Source organism: Paramisgurnus dabryanus, chromosome 13 (assembly GCF_030506205.2).
Source record: "Paramisgurnus dabryanus chromosome 13, PD_genome_1.1, whole genome shotgun sequence".
NCBI classification, from domain to species: Eukaryota; Metazoa; Chordata; class Actinopteri; order Cypriniformes; family Cobitidae; genus Paramisgurnus; species Paramisgurnus dabryanus.
The window spans coordinates 15,021,282-15,039,195 of NC_133349.1; the positions used below are offsets into that span (position 1 = coordinate 15,021,282).

The 17,914-nt window shown below is 40.5% G+C and overlaps 1 protein-coding gene across 2 annotated transcripts in view; it reads left to right on the forward strand.

Moving 5' to 3' along the window:
* The window catches only part of ldlrad4b (low density lipoprotein receptor class A domain containing 4b), a 57,237-nt gene that overhangs the window by 21,376 nt on the left and 17,947 nt on the right, over window positions 1-17,914 (forward strand). The window contains exon 3 of one of the 2 annotated variants that reach the window (XM_065245400.2): window positions 748-888. In XM_065245400.2, coding sequence (XP_065101472.1) covers window positions 748-888 — 141 coding nt within the window. Of the gene's footprint in view, window positions 1-747; window positions 889-15,201; window positions 15,605-17,914 lie in introns of those variants that run through there. The other variant, XM_065245401.2, reaches the window with a different exon arrangement.

Consider the following 17,914-nt stretch of genomic DNA (forward strand, 5'->3'; position numbering starts at 1 on the left):
TATCTGGAAAGAAAAAATAAAAACTGCTTACCTGGTAGCCATCTTGAGTGTCACAGTCAATTATGTCCATTCCAACAATTTTTTTTTTTTGAAAATTTTAGTTCCTTGAGGGCTTAAACAATGATTGAAAATTGTTACGAATGATGAGAAAATTGGTCTTGGACACATTTATATTCCTTTTTATTGTCTCTACATTTAACAATGATCACCAAATACCACATGTTTTTTACTGGAAATGTTTATAATATAACATGAACTGGAGCTTTATATTTTTTATATTTTTTAATTTTAAATATTTCCATGTCAAAGAACCCAAATCCAGTCTTAGACACGCTGTGGTAATGAAAATGTTCACCTTAAATGTGGAAAAAACAACAAAATTGGTTTGTATGATGTCATTTTAAATCATGTGCAAAATAGTACATGAAGAGATGTTTGTAACTCTATGCTTCTTATTTTGATACTCTTACTTTGCATTTACTTTTTTATCAAAATGTTTCATGACACATCATAAACTTAATTTCGTGACAATCACCCAATATAATTTTTGGTCTAAGTCACATTTCTAAAACATTTTGTTTTAGCGTGGGTTGTTGTACGGATCAGTGTTTCTTTCACAAAGGCCAGAACAAATCAAAGTTTGAAACTTGACAAGCCCAGGTGTGAAAACAGAGACAGACTCTGATTGTTATTGATTAAAAGGTTGTATGAGTCACCGTGGTTTCCCATTTGTGTTTTTTCCCCCAGAGTGCAGATTCCAGTGCGCTAATGGCAGATGTCTGAACCTGGGCTCACAGGTCTGTGATCAGCTCAACCACTGTGGGGACAACAGTGATGAGGAGCACTGCCCAGTCTCCACCCAGCATCCTGCATCTGCCATCTTCAGCTGTAAGTCTATGACTCTTGTTTAGCATCTGTAGTTAGTTTAGTCAGGCAAGACACGTCATTGCTTATGCTTGGTGGTAAAATGCATCGGCTGTATGTTGTATGATCGTCGTGATCGAATTTCTGAATCTATGGTTTTGTGGCAGCACTCGTTACAATTTGTAACTGTGTGTATATTAAGCACAAAATTTGGTGTTTCTTCCAGATGTTCTTGGCTTGGTTAATCTCATCGCATACATGACATGATATCAAGCAAATGTCCATTGGTATTTTAGTCATGCAGTTGTGTTAAAGATGGGGTGCATGATCTCTGAATGCCAATGTTGACAATTGAAATCACCTAAACAAACACGCCCCTACCCCCAATAGAATCTGTACCTTCTTTTGATAGACCCACCCCACACATTCGCAACCCAGGCAACTATGTCAGCTAGTAGACACGAACCTTACTGCTGATTGGCTGCAAGTGTATTTTGGTACTCGGCCCGACTCTCTTTTTCAAAGTGTTTTTTCAAAAATCATGCACCCCCCCTTTAACAGAACTGTTATAACTGCATGTTAAATTCCCATTTTTTTTATTTAGCTCAGAGCAAAAATGTGCCATTTTTGGGTGCGTCCTTCAAAATGCAAATGAGCTGATGAAATGCAAACACTGATCACAATGATGGTGGTTTGTTGCAATTGAAACTCAATAGGCTTTATGCCCAGCTGCACTACTTCCTGAACTTCAGCCAGCTCCTTGTTTCCTGTCTGCCATTATTGGACAAACTGATTAATCCAGGTGTGCCTGACCTCAGTAGTCACAAACAAACTGATTAATCCAGGTGTGCCTGACCTCAGTAGTCACAACCACAATAATCAGACACACCTGGATTAATCAGTTTGTCCAATAATGGAAGACAGGAACCAAGGAGCTGGCTGAAGTTCAGGAAGTAGTGCAGCTGGGCATAAAGCCTATTATTTTTCCTTCTCTTTCTTTCTGCACTAAATGGCAGTGCTGTGGTTGGATAGTTTAGATAAAGGGGCGGTATTATTGTAATTGCCCTTCCTACCTGCCTCACAAAACAGGTGAAATCTGAACGATCTCATTACTCACATGCTTGCAAAAAATGGCTTACCAAAACCAAGTTACTGGGTTGTTGTTTTTTTCACATTTTTTAGGTTGATAGAAGCATTGGGGACCCAATTATAACTAAAACATGGAAAAAGTCACATTTTCACGCTATGACCCTTTTAAAGCTGACCCTTAGTGATAAGATCACCCAAAAGACAGATGTTACAAGCGGGCTCCATCTCTCTTGTGATTCCAGACTCGGATTTGTCTGCGTTCTGGTTCTGATGAGGTCAGCAGGATCTAGCGTTCCCATTGGTCAGTCCTCATCTGAATTCCTGAAACGTTCATGTCCAAGCCACCTGCAGGGTGCAAGTGTGAGACGAGTGTTAAGTGATGTCTCTACACGCTGAAATGTCTAGAAGGAGTGTGTGTATGTGTTTGTGTGTATAAGTGGTTCGAGTGTGAGACAGTGGCAGCTAGTCAGCTTTGATCTACTAAAGCTCTTTTGTGTCTTTAAGTCTGAGGACAATCCCAAAAAAGCAGTCTGTCTCTCTCTGTCCTGCCCGTGGTGAAATCAGTCGGCTGTTCCTGCTGTGTCATGCTTCCCGTGTTTTTCTGTAAGGGGGACGCTGAGAGAGCATTCGGTTAGAGAAATTTAGAGACAAACAGCCTCCATTTACTGCCAGAGGGAGAGCGGAAAGATGCTGATGGATGTTAGTGAAGACGAAATATGCTGGGAGCTCGACCGAATCCGAGGAAGTGTTTAGAGTCTAATCGGGTTTGCAATCTCTGTCTGTACAGCAGGACCAGACAGATTGATCATGAATACAGTCTAGACACCCTGCACGAAATTTCTCTCCGTCTCACCCTCCCTCTCTCTACTTCACTCTCCTCTCAGTTCCATATTTAGTTTTATTAAGTGTGCCTTGGAATGACAAATACTTTATATTCATATGGTGAATAGCATTTATATATATAAACATGCAATTACAGCAGTGCAAGACAGCATGTTTGAGTCAGTAATGGATGAAAAAATAGAATTGGCAATGAAGGGAAGTAAATAAATTTTAAGGAGCAACAGCAATGGCTTCAAATATTTAGTGTCCCTCATGTTGACAATCGGACACGCATTGTACAGCTTGAACACAGCAGTCTGTCTCTCTCTGCCTCCACACATTGTGTGGTTGGGGTGAGGGACGTCAACCTTTGCAGAAAATGAGGGAGTGAGGTGTTTTGTTTTTTAAGAGTATGATGAAAAGCTATGCTTGGCTTTAAGGATCTGCTGCAGTTATCTTTTTTGTCAGTGGTGCGCATTTACTGGCATCGCGTGTGGGAGTCAGTCAGTCAGTATTGACAGAATTGTCAGGCTAAAACATGTTCTCCATCAGTGTCCAATTTAAATTCCATCTTGAGAAAAAGATAACAGAAAGATAAAAAATTGGTAGATATTTTGAATAATAGATGGTTTTATCCAACGCACACGCGTGGCCCGAAGTTAACTTCCGGTCTGTGTTTGTTTATCTGTCTGGCTAGTGGTTAAGCTGACTTCTCAAACAAATACCTTGTCAAAAATAAAAAAATTCTGTTTCATTAATACGAGGGGAGACGGTGAGCCTATATTTCAACACTAATAGTAAGAAAATAAATAATGAATTGATCACAAAGATAGTTTAAAGTTAATAAAGTTATCTCAGTGTATGGTAGTAGTTGATACAATTTAGCTATGATTTAAACTAAGCTAATTTTATTGTTATCTAGAGAGACTCTGTTGTTATTGATCTTTTACGGAAGTCTACCGGAAGTTAAGTTTGGGTCTTAAAGAAGTTTGTTTATGTTACATATAGTCATTTACATCCATATTTGATGCAATTCATTTATTCGGCTTTTTATGTCTTTTACCATTTTCAATTTTATATGTACTTGTGGCTCTGTGTGTTTTGTGTTCATTGTCTCTTTACAGAGTATTTAATATTATATACAATATAATGACCTTGCTTCAAATGAACCGTGTAGCAAATACGGAAAAAAATGTCAGACTACTTAACTGAAGCTTATGATAGGAAAAATGTATTGAATGTCTTTATAAGAGTGTGATTTAATTTCCAGCATAATATGCATACTAGGCATCTAGTGAACCAAACCCTAACCACACTGCGACCAAAAAAATGGGCAATTTGTAATGGCGCTTTTACATTGCATTGTACCCCACGGTCAGGTCATGTCAGCTTACTTTACATTGGCTTGGTTAGATTTTCCATTGAGTTTAGTACTACTTCAGAGTGGTAGGGATTAAAGGCGTGTCATTATATTTGCGCTGCCAATTGCTGTGACATCATACAAAAAGTGAGAGCGAGCATCATTGGAATACAGCGTTTTATTTATTTGTCAGTCGGCTTCAAAATCAAAATTAACCAACACATATAGATTGCGTTTATTATACCCCTGTCTCACATGACGGTTTCTGTACAAACACCCGTGGCGTCAGTCGACGCACTCCGCTAAGTTGCAAAAATGCAGTGCATATACCGAGGGGCAACCTTCCGATCTCTCTGATGAACCCAATACGGAAGTGACTTAAATTGCAATTCATCAACTGGCCACTAGAGGCTGGCTCCAAAGGGGAGTCAATTCTCATAGGCCTCCATGTTAAAATGGCCAACTTTACAGTAGAAAATATGTTTAAAGCCTGGTACAAATTATTTTTGGTCTTTATAGCAAATTTTGACAACTGTGAGGGGGTGAATTTTTTTGTAACTAATCTGTTTAAATTATATGAAGCCTTAAAGTTCTGCATAATTAAGGAGTGACAATTGAACAGCCACTGCTTCACTAGAGTCGAGCTAGGCAGGCATGGTTTCAGCAACTAGTCACCTCAGCTTCACCCACGTCCCGCCTTTTTACCCATTTTCGGAAATCCGTGATTGATGCGCTGTGATGAGTGGCCAAGATTGCGACGGCAGGCACCGCCTACTTTAAGCTTCAAAAACGATCTTCAGAAACCTATGGGTGACGTCACGAACACTACGTCCATCTTTTTTACTGTCTGCCGCCACAAACTGCAAGGAAAACACTGGTGTGGTGTTGACTGAGACCTGATTCTTAGGGCGGACTCACACTATCCAAACCAAACCGCGCTCGGGCGCGTTTGACCCCCAAAACCTGGTTTGTTTGACTAGTGTGATCGCTCTGTTCCGCGCCCGGGCACGGATTGGTTAATCGCACCGCAGCCGGGTTGCAGAGGTGGGCCGGAGCACGGTTCATTTGGGCTCAGGCGCCGAAGGCTGTGGTGTGAGCGCAATCGCGCCTGAGCGCGATTCAAAAGGTGAAGACGTCAGTTGCGCGACCACTCACCTTCATCTGCCTCCGTAAAAACCTTTTGATGTGAGCAGCGTGGTTACGTAAATGTTTAGTGTTAAGAGAGAGCTTTACTTCCTGCTTTTTTCAAAACAATCGCATCTTAATGACAAAAGCTCGCCCGGACTCGGATCGATAAAAAGTACAGTGTGAGTGCGTGCACCTGGGGAAGTGGGGAGGGGTGACAATCGCGCTGGGACATGGTTTGGTTTGGATAATGTGAGTACGCCCTTAGTCTGTGGATGTTTTTCACTGCTTAAAGGGAGTTTAGGAACTTACAAAAAAGCACAGATGACTACAGGTTTGCTCGAGACAGCGCAAGCACGAAGGTGCGTCTTGCGTTTAGCAGTGGCACTGGTAAGGACTATTCTTTCGGACCAATCGGTGATCTACAGTGTTTTCACGTCACGTTTTAGTATCAGCTCAGCTCGCTTGGAGGTACTGTACCCAGTGGAAAAGCCCCCAAAAGTAAGCTAACCCAACCCGTGATGTACTATGAAATGAAAAAGCGGCATAAGATTTTTCATTTGAAAAAAAAATCTAGTATTTTGTGTTTTAATGGAAAAATAGCTTATGCGTTTTTGAATGAGTTTAATAATGGTAGTAAATAAAGAAAGAACTCGCATTTGGTGTAAACTATTTCCTTAAAAAGATCACGAGGCTGCTATGTTGAAGTATCATGTCTCTTGTCTCTAAGTTGCAAGTAACTTTGTATTGCACTTCTCATATTATTGTCTCCCTCAGACGAATCGCTCTGCTCTTTCCCCCACTTTTGTAAGTCTCTTTGGATAAAAGCATCTGCTAAATGCCTAAATGTGTTGTGCTGAGACATCAGAGAGGTATGAGTGAGCATCTGTTGTGCCGGTTCACGCAGGCCACAGATGTGTTTGCAGGAATTAGTTTAAGAGTGATGCTGATTAAATATGACATGCATTGCGCACTTTAAGAAACCACATCGAGGATCGTCTTACTGTATATACTGTAGGCTCAGGCTTTGTGATGAGCAGTTACCGCAAAACCGATTGCATCTGCCCCATTCCCGGCACAGATTTGCCAGCGGAGTATTTGGCGAACGTATAGCATTACTTTTAAAACCAACAAAAAACCTTTATTCACACATAAAACCAGAAAAGTTTCTTCACGCCGCATAAAAGCTTACAATTCTTCCTGTCCTTTTTGAAGGCGGCACGATAGCGACACACTTTGAAGAGTATGTAAATCAGCCTCTTCAACAGTTTGTGTGTTTGTTAATTGCTCTTCTCACAGAAGTGTGTGTGAAAGACGAGTTTTTCAAGAGCTACAGACAAGTTGGTTGAAGCTGTCAGGCAATGGTCATTCAGTAAGACCGCGTTCCTCTCACACTGGCCCAACATATCCTGTACTTTGATGTCCGTCAATCTATACAGATCCCATACTTTCTCACTTTCTCCTCACGTTTTCCTTCCTATCCCCTCGATGGTTTATAACAGGTTGATGAGGTTCAGAGGTCACGAAGGTCACGTTTAGAGCCTTGTCTGATGTGAAGAGCTCAACAATCAGTTTGTTTGAGTTACGGATTTCCATCGCTAATCTCCATCATCTCTCATGCTAATCTGGGCGACCACAGCAGGCTGCATTTTCATGCTAAGGGGCTCATTACCAAACCGACGTCATGTCTTCTGTATGCAATCTGTGTCGCTTGGAGGGAGGGCAAGTCTCAGATGAAGCGTTTGAACTTCTTGCAAGTGCAAGGAAAGTGCCGGATGATGGAATTGTTCGGCTTACAGGAATGCCCGACTGTAAAGGAGACCTGAATGAAGTTCAGAGGGTCTTAATCATGGTTTTAATGCGAGATGATAATGATGGTGTTGAATGAGACACTTTTGTGTTTGGTATTTGATGTCTTGGTGGTATTTCTCCTTTGATTGCGTTCGCTTTGATTCACGTTATTTGACTTTGCGCAATATTCGGGATAAAGAGAAGTAATTCCTCAGATTTACACTTTAACGAACCAGCGGGCGGAGCACCTGTGCACTAAATTCATCTCGTGCTCAATAGTTTGACTGTTGTGATTGTTTTTGCTTCTTAATAGTCCTTTTCTTGCATTGTTTTCTTTTTTAGAGCTTTCCGATGAATAAGAACACTGTCAGTAAAGAGAAATCTTAGATTTGCGCTTTCTCTTTTCTTTCGTTCGCTCGCTCGCTTTCCCCCCCAACATCCTTTGATCCACATCCCACACACGATGGCGCATTAGCGGGGCTGTTTTTCAGGGCGAGTGCCGTGTGGTTCTGTATTCGTTGGCTGTCAACACCGTCAGTACTGATGGGTTTCAGACAGTGTCACCTCACGCAGGCTCACAGTGGATTCTGGGATTGTTTATCGTGGCTGAGTTGGAGGTCTATCGGGCGCTATTCTTCTGCATTCACTCATTTACTCGCTGCATTCATTCAGTCATTCGAACCTCCCAGTATGATGGAATCTCTCTTTCTCTCTCTGTCTGTGGCCTGCGTCCCTCCCTCGTTTCTTCATCCGTTACCTAAGTACGTTGACCCTGTGTGTGTGAGTGAGCCGAGAGAGTAATGATGCAGCTGGGGCCATTATAGATGGGAAACTGACAGCTCTGCTCCTTTGCTTTCATTCACTTTGCTGAAAGAGCGATAGACTAGGAATAAGAAAAAACAAGAGGAGAAAAAGAGGCAGAGCGATAAATGGAGTCGTCTAAGTCGTTCGGGAATCCAATCAAAAACAATGAGAAATGCAAGGAAACGGGAGAGGCAGAGAAAGAAGGACCCCGTGTCACAGGAGATGGAAGCCTGGGCTTGAAACTTGGGCTTTTTTACTATGTCAATTGTTTGTGCTTAATACCCGAATCGGAATTAAGAACCGTATAGATGAAATTACTGTTTACCAACAAATGCTTGGTGGCGACACTCATGGGTTCTTTAGGCGTCCCATGAAAAAAAGGTGTTTCATAGAAGCGCTTTATTCAAATCTAGATTAAAATGACTAAAAAGTGCAATTTGGGGTTAAAACAGCCGTTTCTGAAAGATCACTGGAGATTTAGGCCCGGCATTACCAATGGATCAGGATTTTACAAAAGTTTGGATAATTCACAGATTTCTTGTATTGTATTTCTGCTCTGACCGCCCTGCAGCTGCTGTCGGAAGATTTGCATTTCACCAAGACTTCAGACTAGGGGTGCTCCGATAAAAGCCGATATACACTATTAATACATGGCCGATTAAAGGTTTAGCGGAAGGTTTTGCCAAATTTATAAAAAGAACTGCCCCTACACTTTTTTTAAAAAAAAATGCACATGCGCAACACTTTACCTGCTCCAGAGAAGGAAAGCCTATTAAACGTGTGCACTGTTGGCATGGCTCATACATTTTCTGCGTGGTTCGTGACTTGTGCCAGGGCTAGCATCGCTAATCATAGCTTACATCAAGTTTTACTAGCAGTGATTTTAAATGGATTTCTCCAAATAACATGCCAAACTCAACCTGTCGAGTAGAAATTTTGCGTGCCCGACCTGTGTTTTTAGCGCAAGCCAGCGTGTGAAATAGTCTCCCAAAAACACTTTGGTCTTGTTTCTTTCTTTGTAGACACTTTTTTTCTTACCCAGTCTGTGTAAATCCAGCTAAAGTCTTTTTTGTGATTTTACTGTTTTCTACATAAAATCATTATGGCTTGAACCTTTCACCCCAGCCGGTCAAAGTGAAAATACTACAGTGTACAAAGTTGATGGTGTTTAAATACACTACTTCTACAACACCATGATATACAGTACTGTTCAAAAGTCTTAGGTCACCATCACCAACTTTGTTGTTTTAGCCAAGTTTTAATGTCCATTCATGTTTATTTTTCACTCTTTTTTAGACAGAAAATATAGGAAATATGTACACAAAATTAAAAACAAAAAAGAACTAAATGTCTTCTTCAGACATCATTCAGTATTTAGTGTGACCTCTCTTGGCACGAAACGAGCTTTTTGAGGAGACTGAAGTCCTGAAGTCATTCGATTAGAATTAAAAATTAGGATTTAATTTCATTTAGGTTTAAGAGATCCTGCAGCTGCCTGCTATTGCTGAAGAGGAAGGGGAGTTTACCCTAAATACTTGACACTTCAGCTTATACTTTTATACAGTTTTAATACTACATACACATTTCCTGTTTTTTTTCTGGTTGTATTATAATAAAGAGACTGATAAATAATTATATATGATCACTATAACATTGCAAAAACAACAAATCTAATGGTAGCATAAGACTTTTTCACAGTACTGTATATACTGAAGTATTGTAGTACAGCCAGTTTACAATGTTTCAACAAAGACTGAACCTACATTATGAAGCCTCTCTTATGGGGTTGTTTTTAGTGTGCCCTCTGCACGCAAAATGCTTGCCCATTTTTAAACAATTTTAAATGAGTAAGAATGCAAATGAGGATGGTTTCTCATTCTTTCCGCATTCCCTCTTCCAACCCGTCGTGTTTTTGTACCCCTGAGGTGCTCATTTCTCAGAAATATCTTCTCTCTTCCCTCAGTGAATGAAGACTTTCATACTGCGATGTCCTATTAGCTCATTTCCAGTTTACCCATAATGCCTCATAATGTGTTTTTATGTCATAACAGTCACGGCTGTATGGATGAAATTCAGAACCTAAACTCATTCACACTCTGATTGCAGAATGTCAGGTTGCATTGTTGCTTGAAGATGCATGAATGGAATAAATGAATTCTTAATGTGTGTGTGTGTGTGTTTGTGTGAGAGAGAAAAGGAGAGAGAGAATGAAACATGAGAAGAACGTTTCCTGCTGATGTGCTGTTTAGTTTCTGCAGCCTCTTTTGTTTTTTATGACTCTTTATTTGTTAAAAACATCCCTCAAGAAAAGTGAGGTGCAGTTGTGTGTTTTTCTTTTCTCATTGTGTCTCTATATATGTATCAAATAGAGCAAAGCACTTTATATTGCAAACACATTAATATTCATGAAATGCTTTATAGTTTCAAATGTTTGAATACCGTAGATACTGAAATACTGTAAAGGTATGAGTATTGTAGATACCTGTCAGTAAGATTTTTGAGATTGGATAGTTAGCAATCACCCTCAACTATAGGAACCACTCGGAAAACTGCATGGCAACAGCTAAAAAACATTTACTTTGGTCATATTTTGTCATATTTGCCATAATTTTTTGTTGTGCGTGTCTGTTTTTCTAGTTCAGCGCATTGAAGTTCAGGTCAGCTGAGCTCAAGTCATACGTGTCCTCTCTTTCTGTCTCTCCACTGACCTACACACTAAAGGTGTGTCACGACAAAAACAAGTCGGACTGCTGTGATCTCCGTTTTTGGGAATCTGTGGATGTGAATTGGCTGGAGGCTGAACATGTGACTCATGGGAATAGAGTGAAAATAAAAGGGCCCTGATGTAAACATCACTTCCTCTAAATGGGGTGGTATTAAATTCTTATGGGTTTTACACTGATTCACCCATATGAGGGGAGGGTGTGTGTGGGGTTGTAGTTTCAGCTGTGAGTTAGGGACTAGACACTCTCTACCCTGAAAGGTGTAAAGTCTTGACAAATAAACAAGCAAATAAACATTGTTTACCATAGTTTGACTGCCCTCCGTGTATGTTTTATGAAAGCACAGTAGTTGTAAATTTAAGCTTGACCCTTGTCTTGAGCTTGACCAACTGCATTCCCACTTGTGATCGGCTAGCAAAGGGTCACATGCACTAAATTTGTTTACCTACGCAATTTTCCGTTTTATATCCAAATTCAACTAGAGTTTGTGGTAGAGCATTGTGGTAGCAGCGCAAAAGGTCATGGCATACCAATAAAAAATGTTTACCTTGTAATGCACTGTAAGTCGCTTTGGATGAAAGCGTCTGCCAAATGCATAAATGTAAAATGTAAATGTCAAACCTCTGGGTCATTTTATTCTTTAAATCATGTTGATACAGGTCACAGCGCTACAGCTTCGACTACAATCTCCTATATCACGTTTGGAAATAGTTTCTCTTTGGGATAAGACATCTTACCATAGTACTGAGTTAAATTACTACTGGCTCTTAACTTGGGTTGTGCTTTAGTCTGCAGTTATAGAGCGAAATATCACATTATTAATAAAACAAATTATTCTGTCAGCGAATGGATCGGCCTTGGGCCCAAATCTATTTCTGTAGTTTTTAAACATGTTTGAGTCAGAAAATGAGTTAAGGTTACCTACGGAGCATCTTTTTTTTAAACTATAAGAGAACATTGCATCATGAGTTGTGGTAAATCAAAATTTACCAAAGTAATAGTTCACCACCACGAAATTAAAGTCTGTCATCATCACTTTTATGCTGTTTCTAAACTGTACATTCTTTTCTTCCGTGAAACGCCAACGTACATTTTTTTTGTTTGGACCAGGAGCCGTCAAGCTTCAAAAGAACCAAAAAGCACCATTAAAGTGAGAAATAGATTGGAGAAATATTTGGCCTTGAAAGTCTTGCTTGACTGGTCACTTTCGCTAAATGGAAAAATGAAGACTAAAACCCTGCCATAAAAATCTAAGAAAGTCCATTGGGTTTTGAAACACATGAGGGTAAGTAAATGAAGCTATACCTTGTAAATATTTAATGCCACGCAAGCTACAGCGACAACATTAATATCTCTTGCGAAAACACAGAGACTCGTCTTTGTAAACACATACATATGGAGCGTCATTATTATTTAATAAGGTTTCTATAGTGTTTTGCCAGGATTGGGAGTTGAACCGACAACCTGCTGGGTGCAGTAGCCCAAATCGTGAAAGACGGGGTTATTTGTCATCTGGGATCCTCCGCTTTAGTATCCGTTTGGTGTGGCCGTGTTTATGTTAGGAGATGATGTGTCATAAAACGGACCGAGAGCAGACAGGTGTTGTCCGTGAGGCCGTATGGCAGCGTCCGGGGAAGCAAACTCTGCCATGTGGCTCGTTAGCAAAATGCTAATTATGTTGTCAGCATCATTAAGAGTCACAACAGCGGCCATTTTGGGAGTTGTGGCGCCTGCTGTTCTTCCTGTTGTGGCCCTGTGTGTGTTTGCGTGTTTGTGTATGAGTGCAGCCAGTGCAGTAGGCTGGCATTAAACCTAGACATTACCTCACTCCTGGGCAGACGACCCATTACGATGCTCAGCAGGCTGCAGGAGAGGTGAAAAAACTCAATACCTGGTGATTATACACACACACACACTGCAATGCATCACATCTGCAGGCGACCCATCTTGGCTTTGCAGATAGCAATCCCCAGTCATAAACTCAGTCAGACAAACAGTTCCCCCTTCCCCCGTCTCACACAACGTGTCCTGCAGGGATTTGTGCGAGTATCACAAAATGCAGGTTTCACGAGGAAGTGTCTCTGTCATTTTTTTGGGGTAGTTATATTACAGGTTATAACTGGAATGTTTTCACATGCTTGCATCTTGCTGTTTTTTAGGACTTTCCCACTGTAGATAGAACAGATTGCGCAGTTTTTATAGCTGCCACATAGCCTGGATGGCTCGTGAAAAAGAAACCTGTCATCAAGTCGGGCTCAGCATGTAATTTTGTTCCTGCAGTAATCTGTAAAGCAGCATTGGTATTTTAAGTATCTAGTCATCAGCTATTTGTTGGACGTGTCGTATGATCTTATAATGTTTCAAGGTTTGTTAGGGGCTGTCAGTTAAATGAATATTAGCTATATGTCTTTAGTTTAATAGACCTGTTTTACAATGATTGTTGTAAACTACCTATTCACAAGTATAAGAGCAGGATTATGATGTCAGTTATGATGCATAATTTCTTGAAATACTGGATTGAACGGGGATCATTGCGTATGTGTTTTTTTTTGTCCATTTGGCTACTGCCAGCAATTTACCATAAAATAAGGAAACATTGGGTTTTTTGGATGTTTCAGAATGGATTGTGATTTAGTTTTTAGCTTTTTTGGTTGAATAAATTTGTTTTGCTTGTAGAGGCTTCTGTGCAGGGGTGATACTAGCGGGCACTGTTTATTTATTATACAGCACCAAAATGTGATTTAACTTGATTTCACTTTTTGTTTTCGTTAACAGATGGTAAATGTTCAGGTTAATTTTTAAGGGTTTTTTAAGGTTTCAAGGTAGTTTCAGGTTTTCAATTGAGTAAACAAGGTTTTATGATACACAAATGATATGGCAATGTGTCAGGTCTCTTACCTCAAAACCAAACCGGTAGCATTAGCATGCTGAGAGAATCCACCTCAATACCCCAGAGACTTCCTCCTCAGACAGGCATTCAAATTCAGACTTGACCCCTAAACCCCCCACCAGACTCTGGCTCTCCTCCCATGTCTGTTTTAATGGGGGATGTGTCTGTATGCACGCATGTGTGTGCGGATCGACTCTACTTCCAGTCTAGACTTCAGACAGATAAATGTCATTTTATTCCCCTGAGGGCTGAATCGCTAACTAGGGGTAAAATTTTAAAAGTTCACATTTCATTTCAATGTCTGCCTTAGCCGGGAATGATAGCAATGTTCAGTTCAGTGAAATACGAACTTAAATGGTGTTTCTTTTTTTTACCGGAAATCAGTGTTTTTATTCAACTCTGTTAGATCTTTTAAACTTCTAGTGTCGGGAAGAGGTACTTTAAAAAAATATAGAATTATTAAACTTAAAGGTATTTCTTACAACTGTAGATTATTAATTTACTGTTGAATGTCTTCCTAGAATAAAAAAAATCATGCTTTGATTAATTTTACTGCAGGAATGAATGTTTTATTGAAAGTGTTTGATCTATCTAAGTTGTGTGGATTTCAGTGTAGCTGAAATACTTAAAAAAAAAAAATAATGAGTGTTAAGGTAGCCTTTAGGATTACAGACTATTTAGCATCTCCTCCTCCCCTTTACCCCAATGTGGATTCGAGTATATTGCCTTGCCCCTCAATAAAAGTCCATATAGCTGCCAGGTTATTTATAGACCGGCTGTCCTGTCCCAAATAGCACCCTAAACCCCTGGACCCCTCCTGCAGATCCAGACTGTGGTGACGTACAGATCAGTGGGGCGCACACCCGGAAGTTTGATGTTTAACAATTATGTAAATGTACAATGATAAAACCGCACTTGCTTCTGATAAAATAAAATGTTATGTAATTCTTAAGAGTCAATTGTAGGAATAATGTACATTTAACATTTTATGCATTCTACCACTGAACACATAATAATGCATAAATAATGTGCATCCAAACAGTTGTTATCTAGCAGAATAAAAAAAGTGATCAGGTAGTCTTTTTTCCTGAAGTATGTTTATTTATTGATAACATCCAAATGAATGCACATTATTACTTCACCTATTACAAGCCTAGCTGAATATTAATTTAAGCTATTTTATTAGCGGAGTGATTAATAGTACTGGTCAATATGACTGGCAGTACTCGGATGAGCGGCGTTGGTAGTATCGTGATAGCGAATGAGGTAGTGATGTAATAAATACATTTAAAAATGCAGTGATAAAATAATTGAAAATTGTATTACTCCATATTTTGGAGTCTAAATAATTCTTAAATGATTTTTCAAGTAGTGACAACAAAAGTTTTGTTTATAATTTAATACACAAAGCTACGTGGACTGAGGGGCGTCAGCTTAGGCTTCAGAAGAGGCCGTGAGAACCCAAAACTGGTGGCAAATGAAACTTCTTATGATCAGATGGACTTCACGGGCACGCGCAAACTCGCCCACGCGCCCTTCGTGACAGAGCCTGAAGTTGAAGGGGGTTGTTGTTTGCGGACACGTGCTCTGTGTCGCCAGACAGCGGGGTCACACGAAGGTCACCTCCCTACAATGCTCGCCTTGACTGCTCGCGTCTGGCTTTAATGGGGAGGTGTAACATTAGACACTCGAGCACTGCGCGCGACCACCCCCTCTCCCGGTCAACGACGGAGGAGCACAAGTGCGCGCGTACGAACAGTCTCCTGAAAAAGTAAGGGGGGTGTTCAGAAGGGGTGGAGAGAAACTCCGCCGGCTTGATCTCACAAACACTGCGCTTTTCCCTTTCAACCGGAGAGGTCAAAGAGGAAGAGAGATAGAGAGAGTATAGAAAGCGGACAGATTCGGTAACGTTAAGTAAACGCAAAGTAGTGCCGTTACCGGAAAACATGTCGTGAGAAACAGCATGTCAAGGCTGCGAGCGCGAGCTCTCGTTTTCCGCGCGAGCTGTTGGACGTGCTTATTACACCGGCTGCCTCGCGCACCGGTTACAGTATTTAACGTGCTCCATGCGAAACCTCACCGCACCGGATGGCTCTAACATCACATGCGGATCCCAACTCCAGGGAATGGAAATTTGTAAGTGTTACACTTTGTCTGACTTTATTCTGCTGTTTGTTTGATGTCTGCGACTGGAGCGCGTGAGTGTGTTTATTATTTTATTTCGTCTGCGGTATCGTCTGGCTGTCTGCTCTTATCAGCGCGTCACATTTGTACACGTCGGATTTCTCAACGCAGTCTGTCTGTGAATGTGTCTGGGACGTAAACCCAACAGACAGGATTAAAACGTATGCTGGGGCGAAAGCCTTTTAGAGTTTATAAACTGCAGACTAGTGCTCGACTTCCGTGGAAACCAGGAAACCGTTGTTTATTATGACAGTTTATGTATGTCATACATTTCTTGAGCATTTAAAAGTCAAGTTTTATGTCTTAGCAAGCTCGTTTCACGTGTTAATAAAATTTAAATTTAAACTATTAAAATGAGCTTTTAATACTATTTTGCACTATTTGTTTTAGTGTATATTTTTAAGAGCAAATTACTTTGTGAAACTTTACTATTGATGTGTTTCTGTAGCTCAGTGGTAGAGCATTGCATAAGCAGCGCAAAGGGTTGTGGGTTAAATCCCAGAGAACACACGTAATGATAAAATGTAAATCTTGTAATGCACTGCAAACATAAATATAAATGTAAAATGTGTAGCTTGAAAGTACTGTGAGCCACTTTAATATGCATAAATATAATACTAAATAAAATATTCATGTTTTTTCTCCCTTAGACTTTTTTTTTGCAATGGTAGTCATAGTGTCTGCCAAAATATCAGTGATCAAAGTTTAAACTGTAAAATATTTATAGAATATCTAACAATGTAGGGGAGCATTACTATGTTCTTGGCTAATGCACTTGAATCTAAAATAGGATGTTGAATTGGTATTGACCTAACATATTGATGCATACTTTATTACTGATAGTTTTTCTTTATGTCAGTCTGTCTGTCTAAATCTGACCACTTGAGTCTTGAAATGTAAGAAGTGTGTTGTTGCCCTGGTTGGATGATGGATCTGTAAGACACAGGCTCTTTCTCTCTGTTCATGGAGTGAAAAGTTCATATTCTGTCTGGATCATAAATTATGAATTTAGTCCAGGGGAATTCCCACACAGTAGGCAGAAAAGGCCTTTCAGTAGCGTATTGGGAGGCCTGCCTCTTACATGTAATGTAACATATGCTAGTACAGAATATGACATCTTTGCTAACCCAAGTGCATCGTTTTGATTTATCCATTAATTTAAAATATTTAAAGATTCTCCTTAAAAACATCAAACCCATAAGATGGCTTTTGAAGGAGGCTGAAAAGTTATATATTAGGCCGAAATTGAAAACAGATTGTTTGACGACAGGCTCTCTTAGTTGTGGATCCACAGCGAGCTAAGCACATCCGAAACTGTGCCGGGTTAAGCAGCCCCGAGGTGCCACTATGAATTATTGATAAAGGCCAGTGTCGTCATGCCAGTCTGAGTGCTGCTTCTGGCATTACCCAGGATGATCCTTATGCCCACGCACAATGCCCGGCTTTATCAGGAGTGGCCTCAGTCAAAATTCTCCCTTCTTGACTATATGAGATTAGAGTAATGAAACCTGAAAAAAGCTTCTTTTGTCCCCACGCGTATTTGTAACAGATCTTGCCCGGAGCGAGTCCCAAACCTGTAACCTACTGCACGTTAGTGTTCTGCTCCAGGCTTTTAAAAGCAGCTGGTGTCGGATCCAGCCTTAGGGAGTGTGACTCATTAGCCAAGACAGCCTGAGTAAACCAAGGACGAGCTGTGCTTTGTTAGAAATCCATACTTTGTTCTATATAGCGATAAACAGGACCACCCATGAAGGACAAAGTTTTAATAAGAGGAGGGTGTGGCCAACATCGACACGGCTTTGGGAAATAAAGAACCAACTCTTTATCCGTCTCTCCGCCTTTTCCTCTCTTTGAATTGGCTCTTTGGAAATGTCACCAGTAAACTCTGTCCCATACTAATGTACTCGGATAAAGTAGTGCGATTCTCATCACTGAAGTTCATCTAGCGGCCATGCAGGAATGTTTTTGAAAGCGGAGCTTATTTTCCCTCCAACAGATCTTTTAGAAACTGCCTTCCTAGCTAAGCATGCCCCGAGGCGGTCTGTTCCGCGTCTTGCACCTTTTTAAACGAAATAAAGGAGAGAAAACACGTCTGGCAAGGTTTTTATAATTGCGGTCATGGTTGTTAGAGTTTGTGGGCTTGGTAAGTCTGCGTTCAGTTGGCAACATGACTGTTTAGGTCGCCACACCTTAGCTGCCATCCGTTTGGTCATGTCCACCCTAGACCGTGGAGACCAAAATAAGCGCTGGTTATATTCGGCT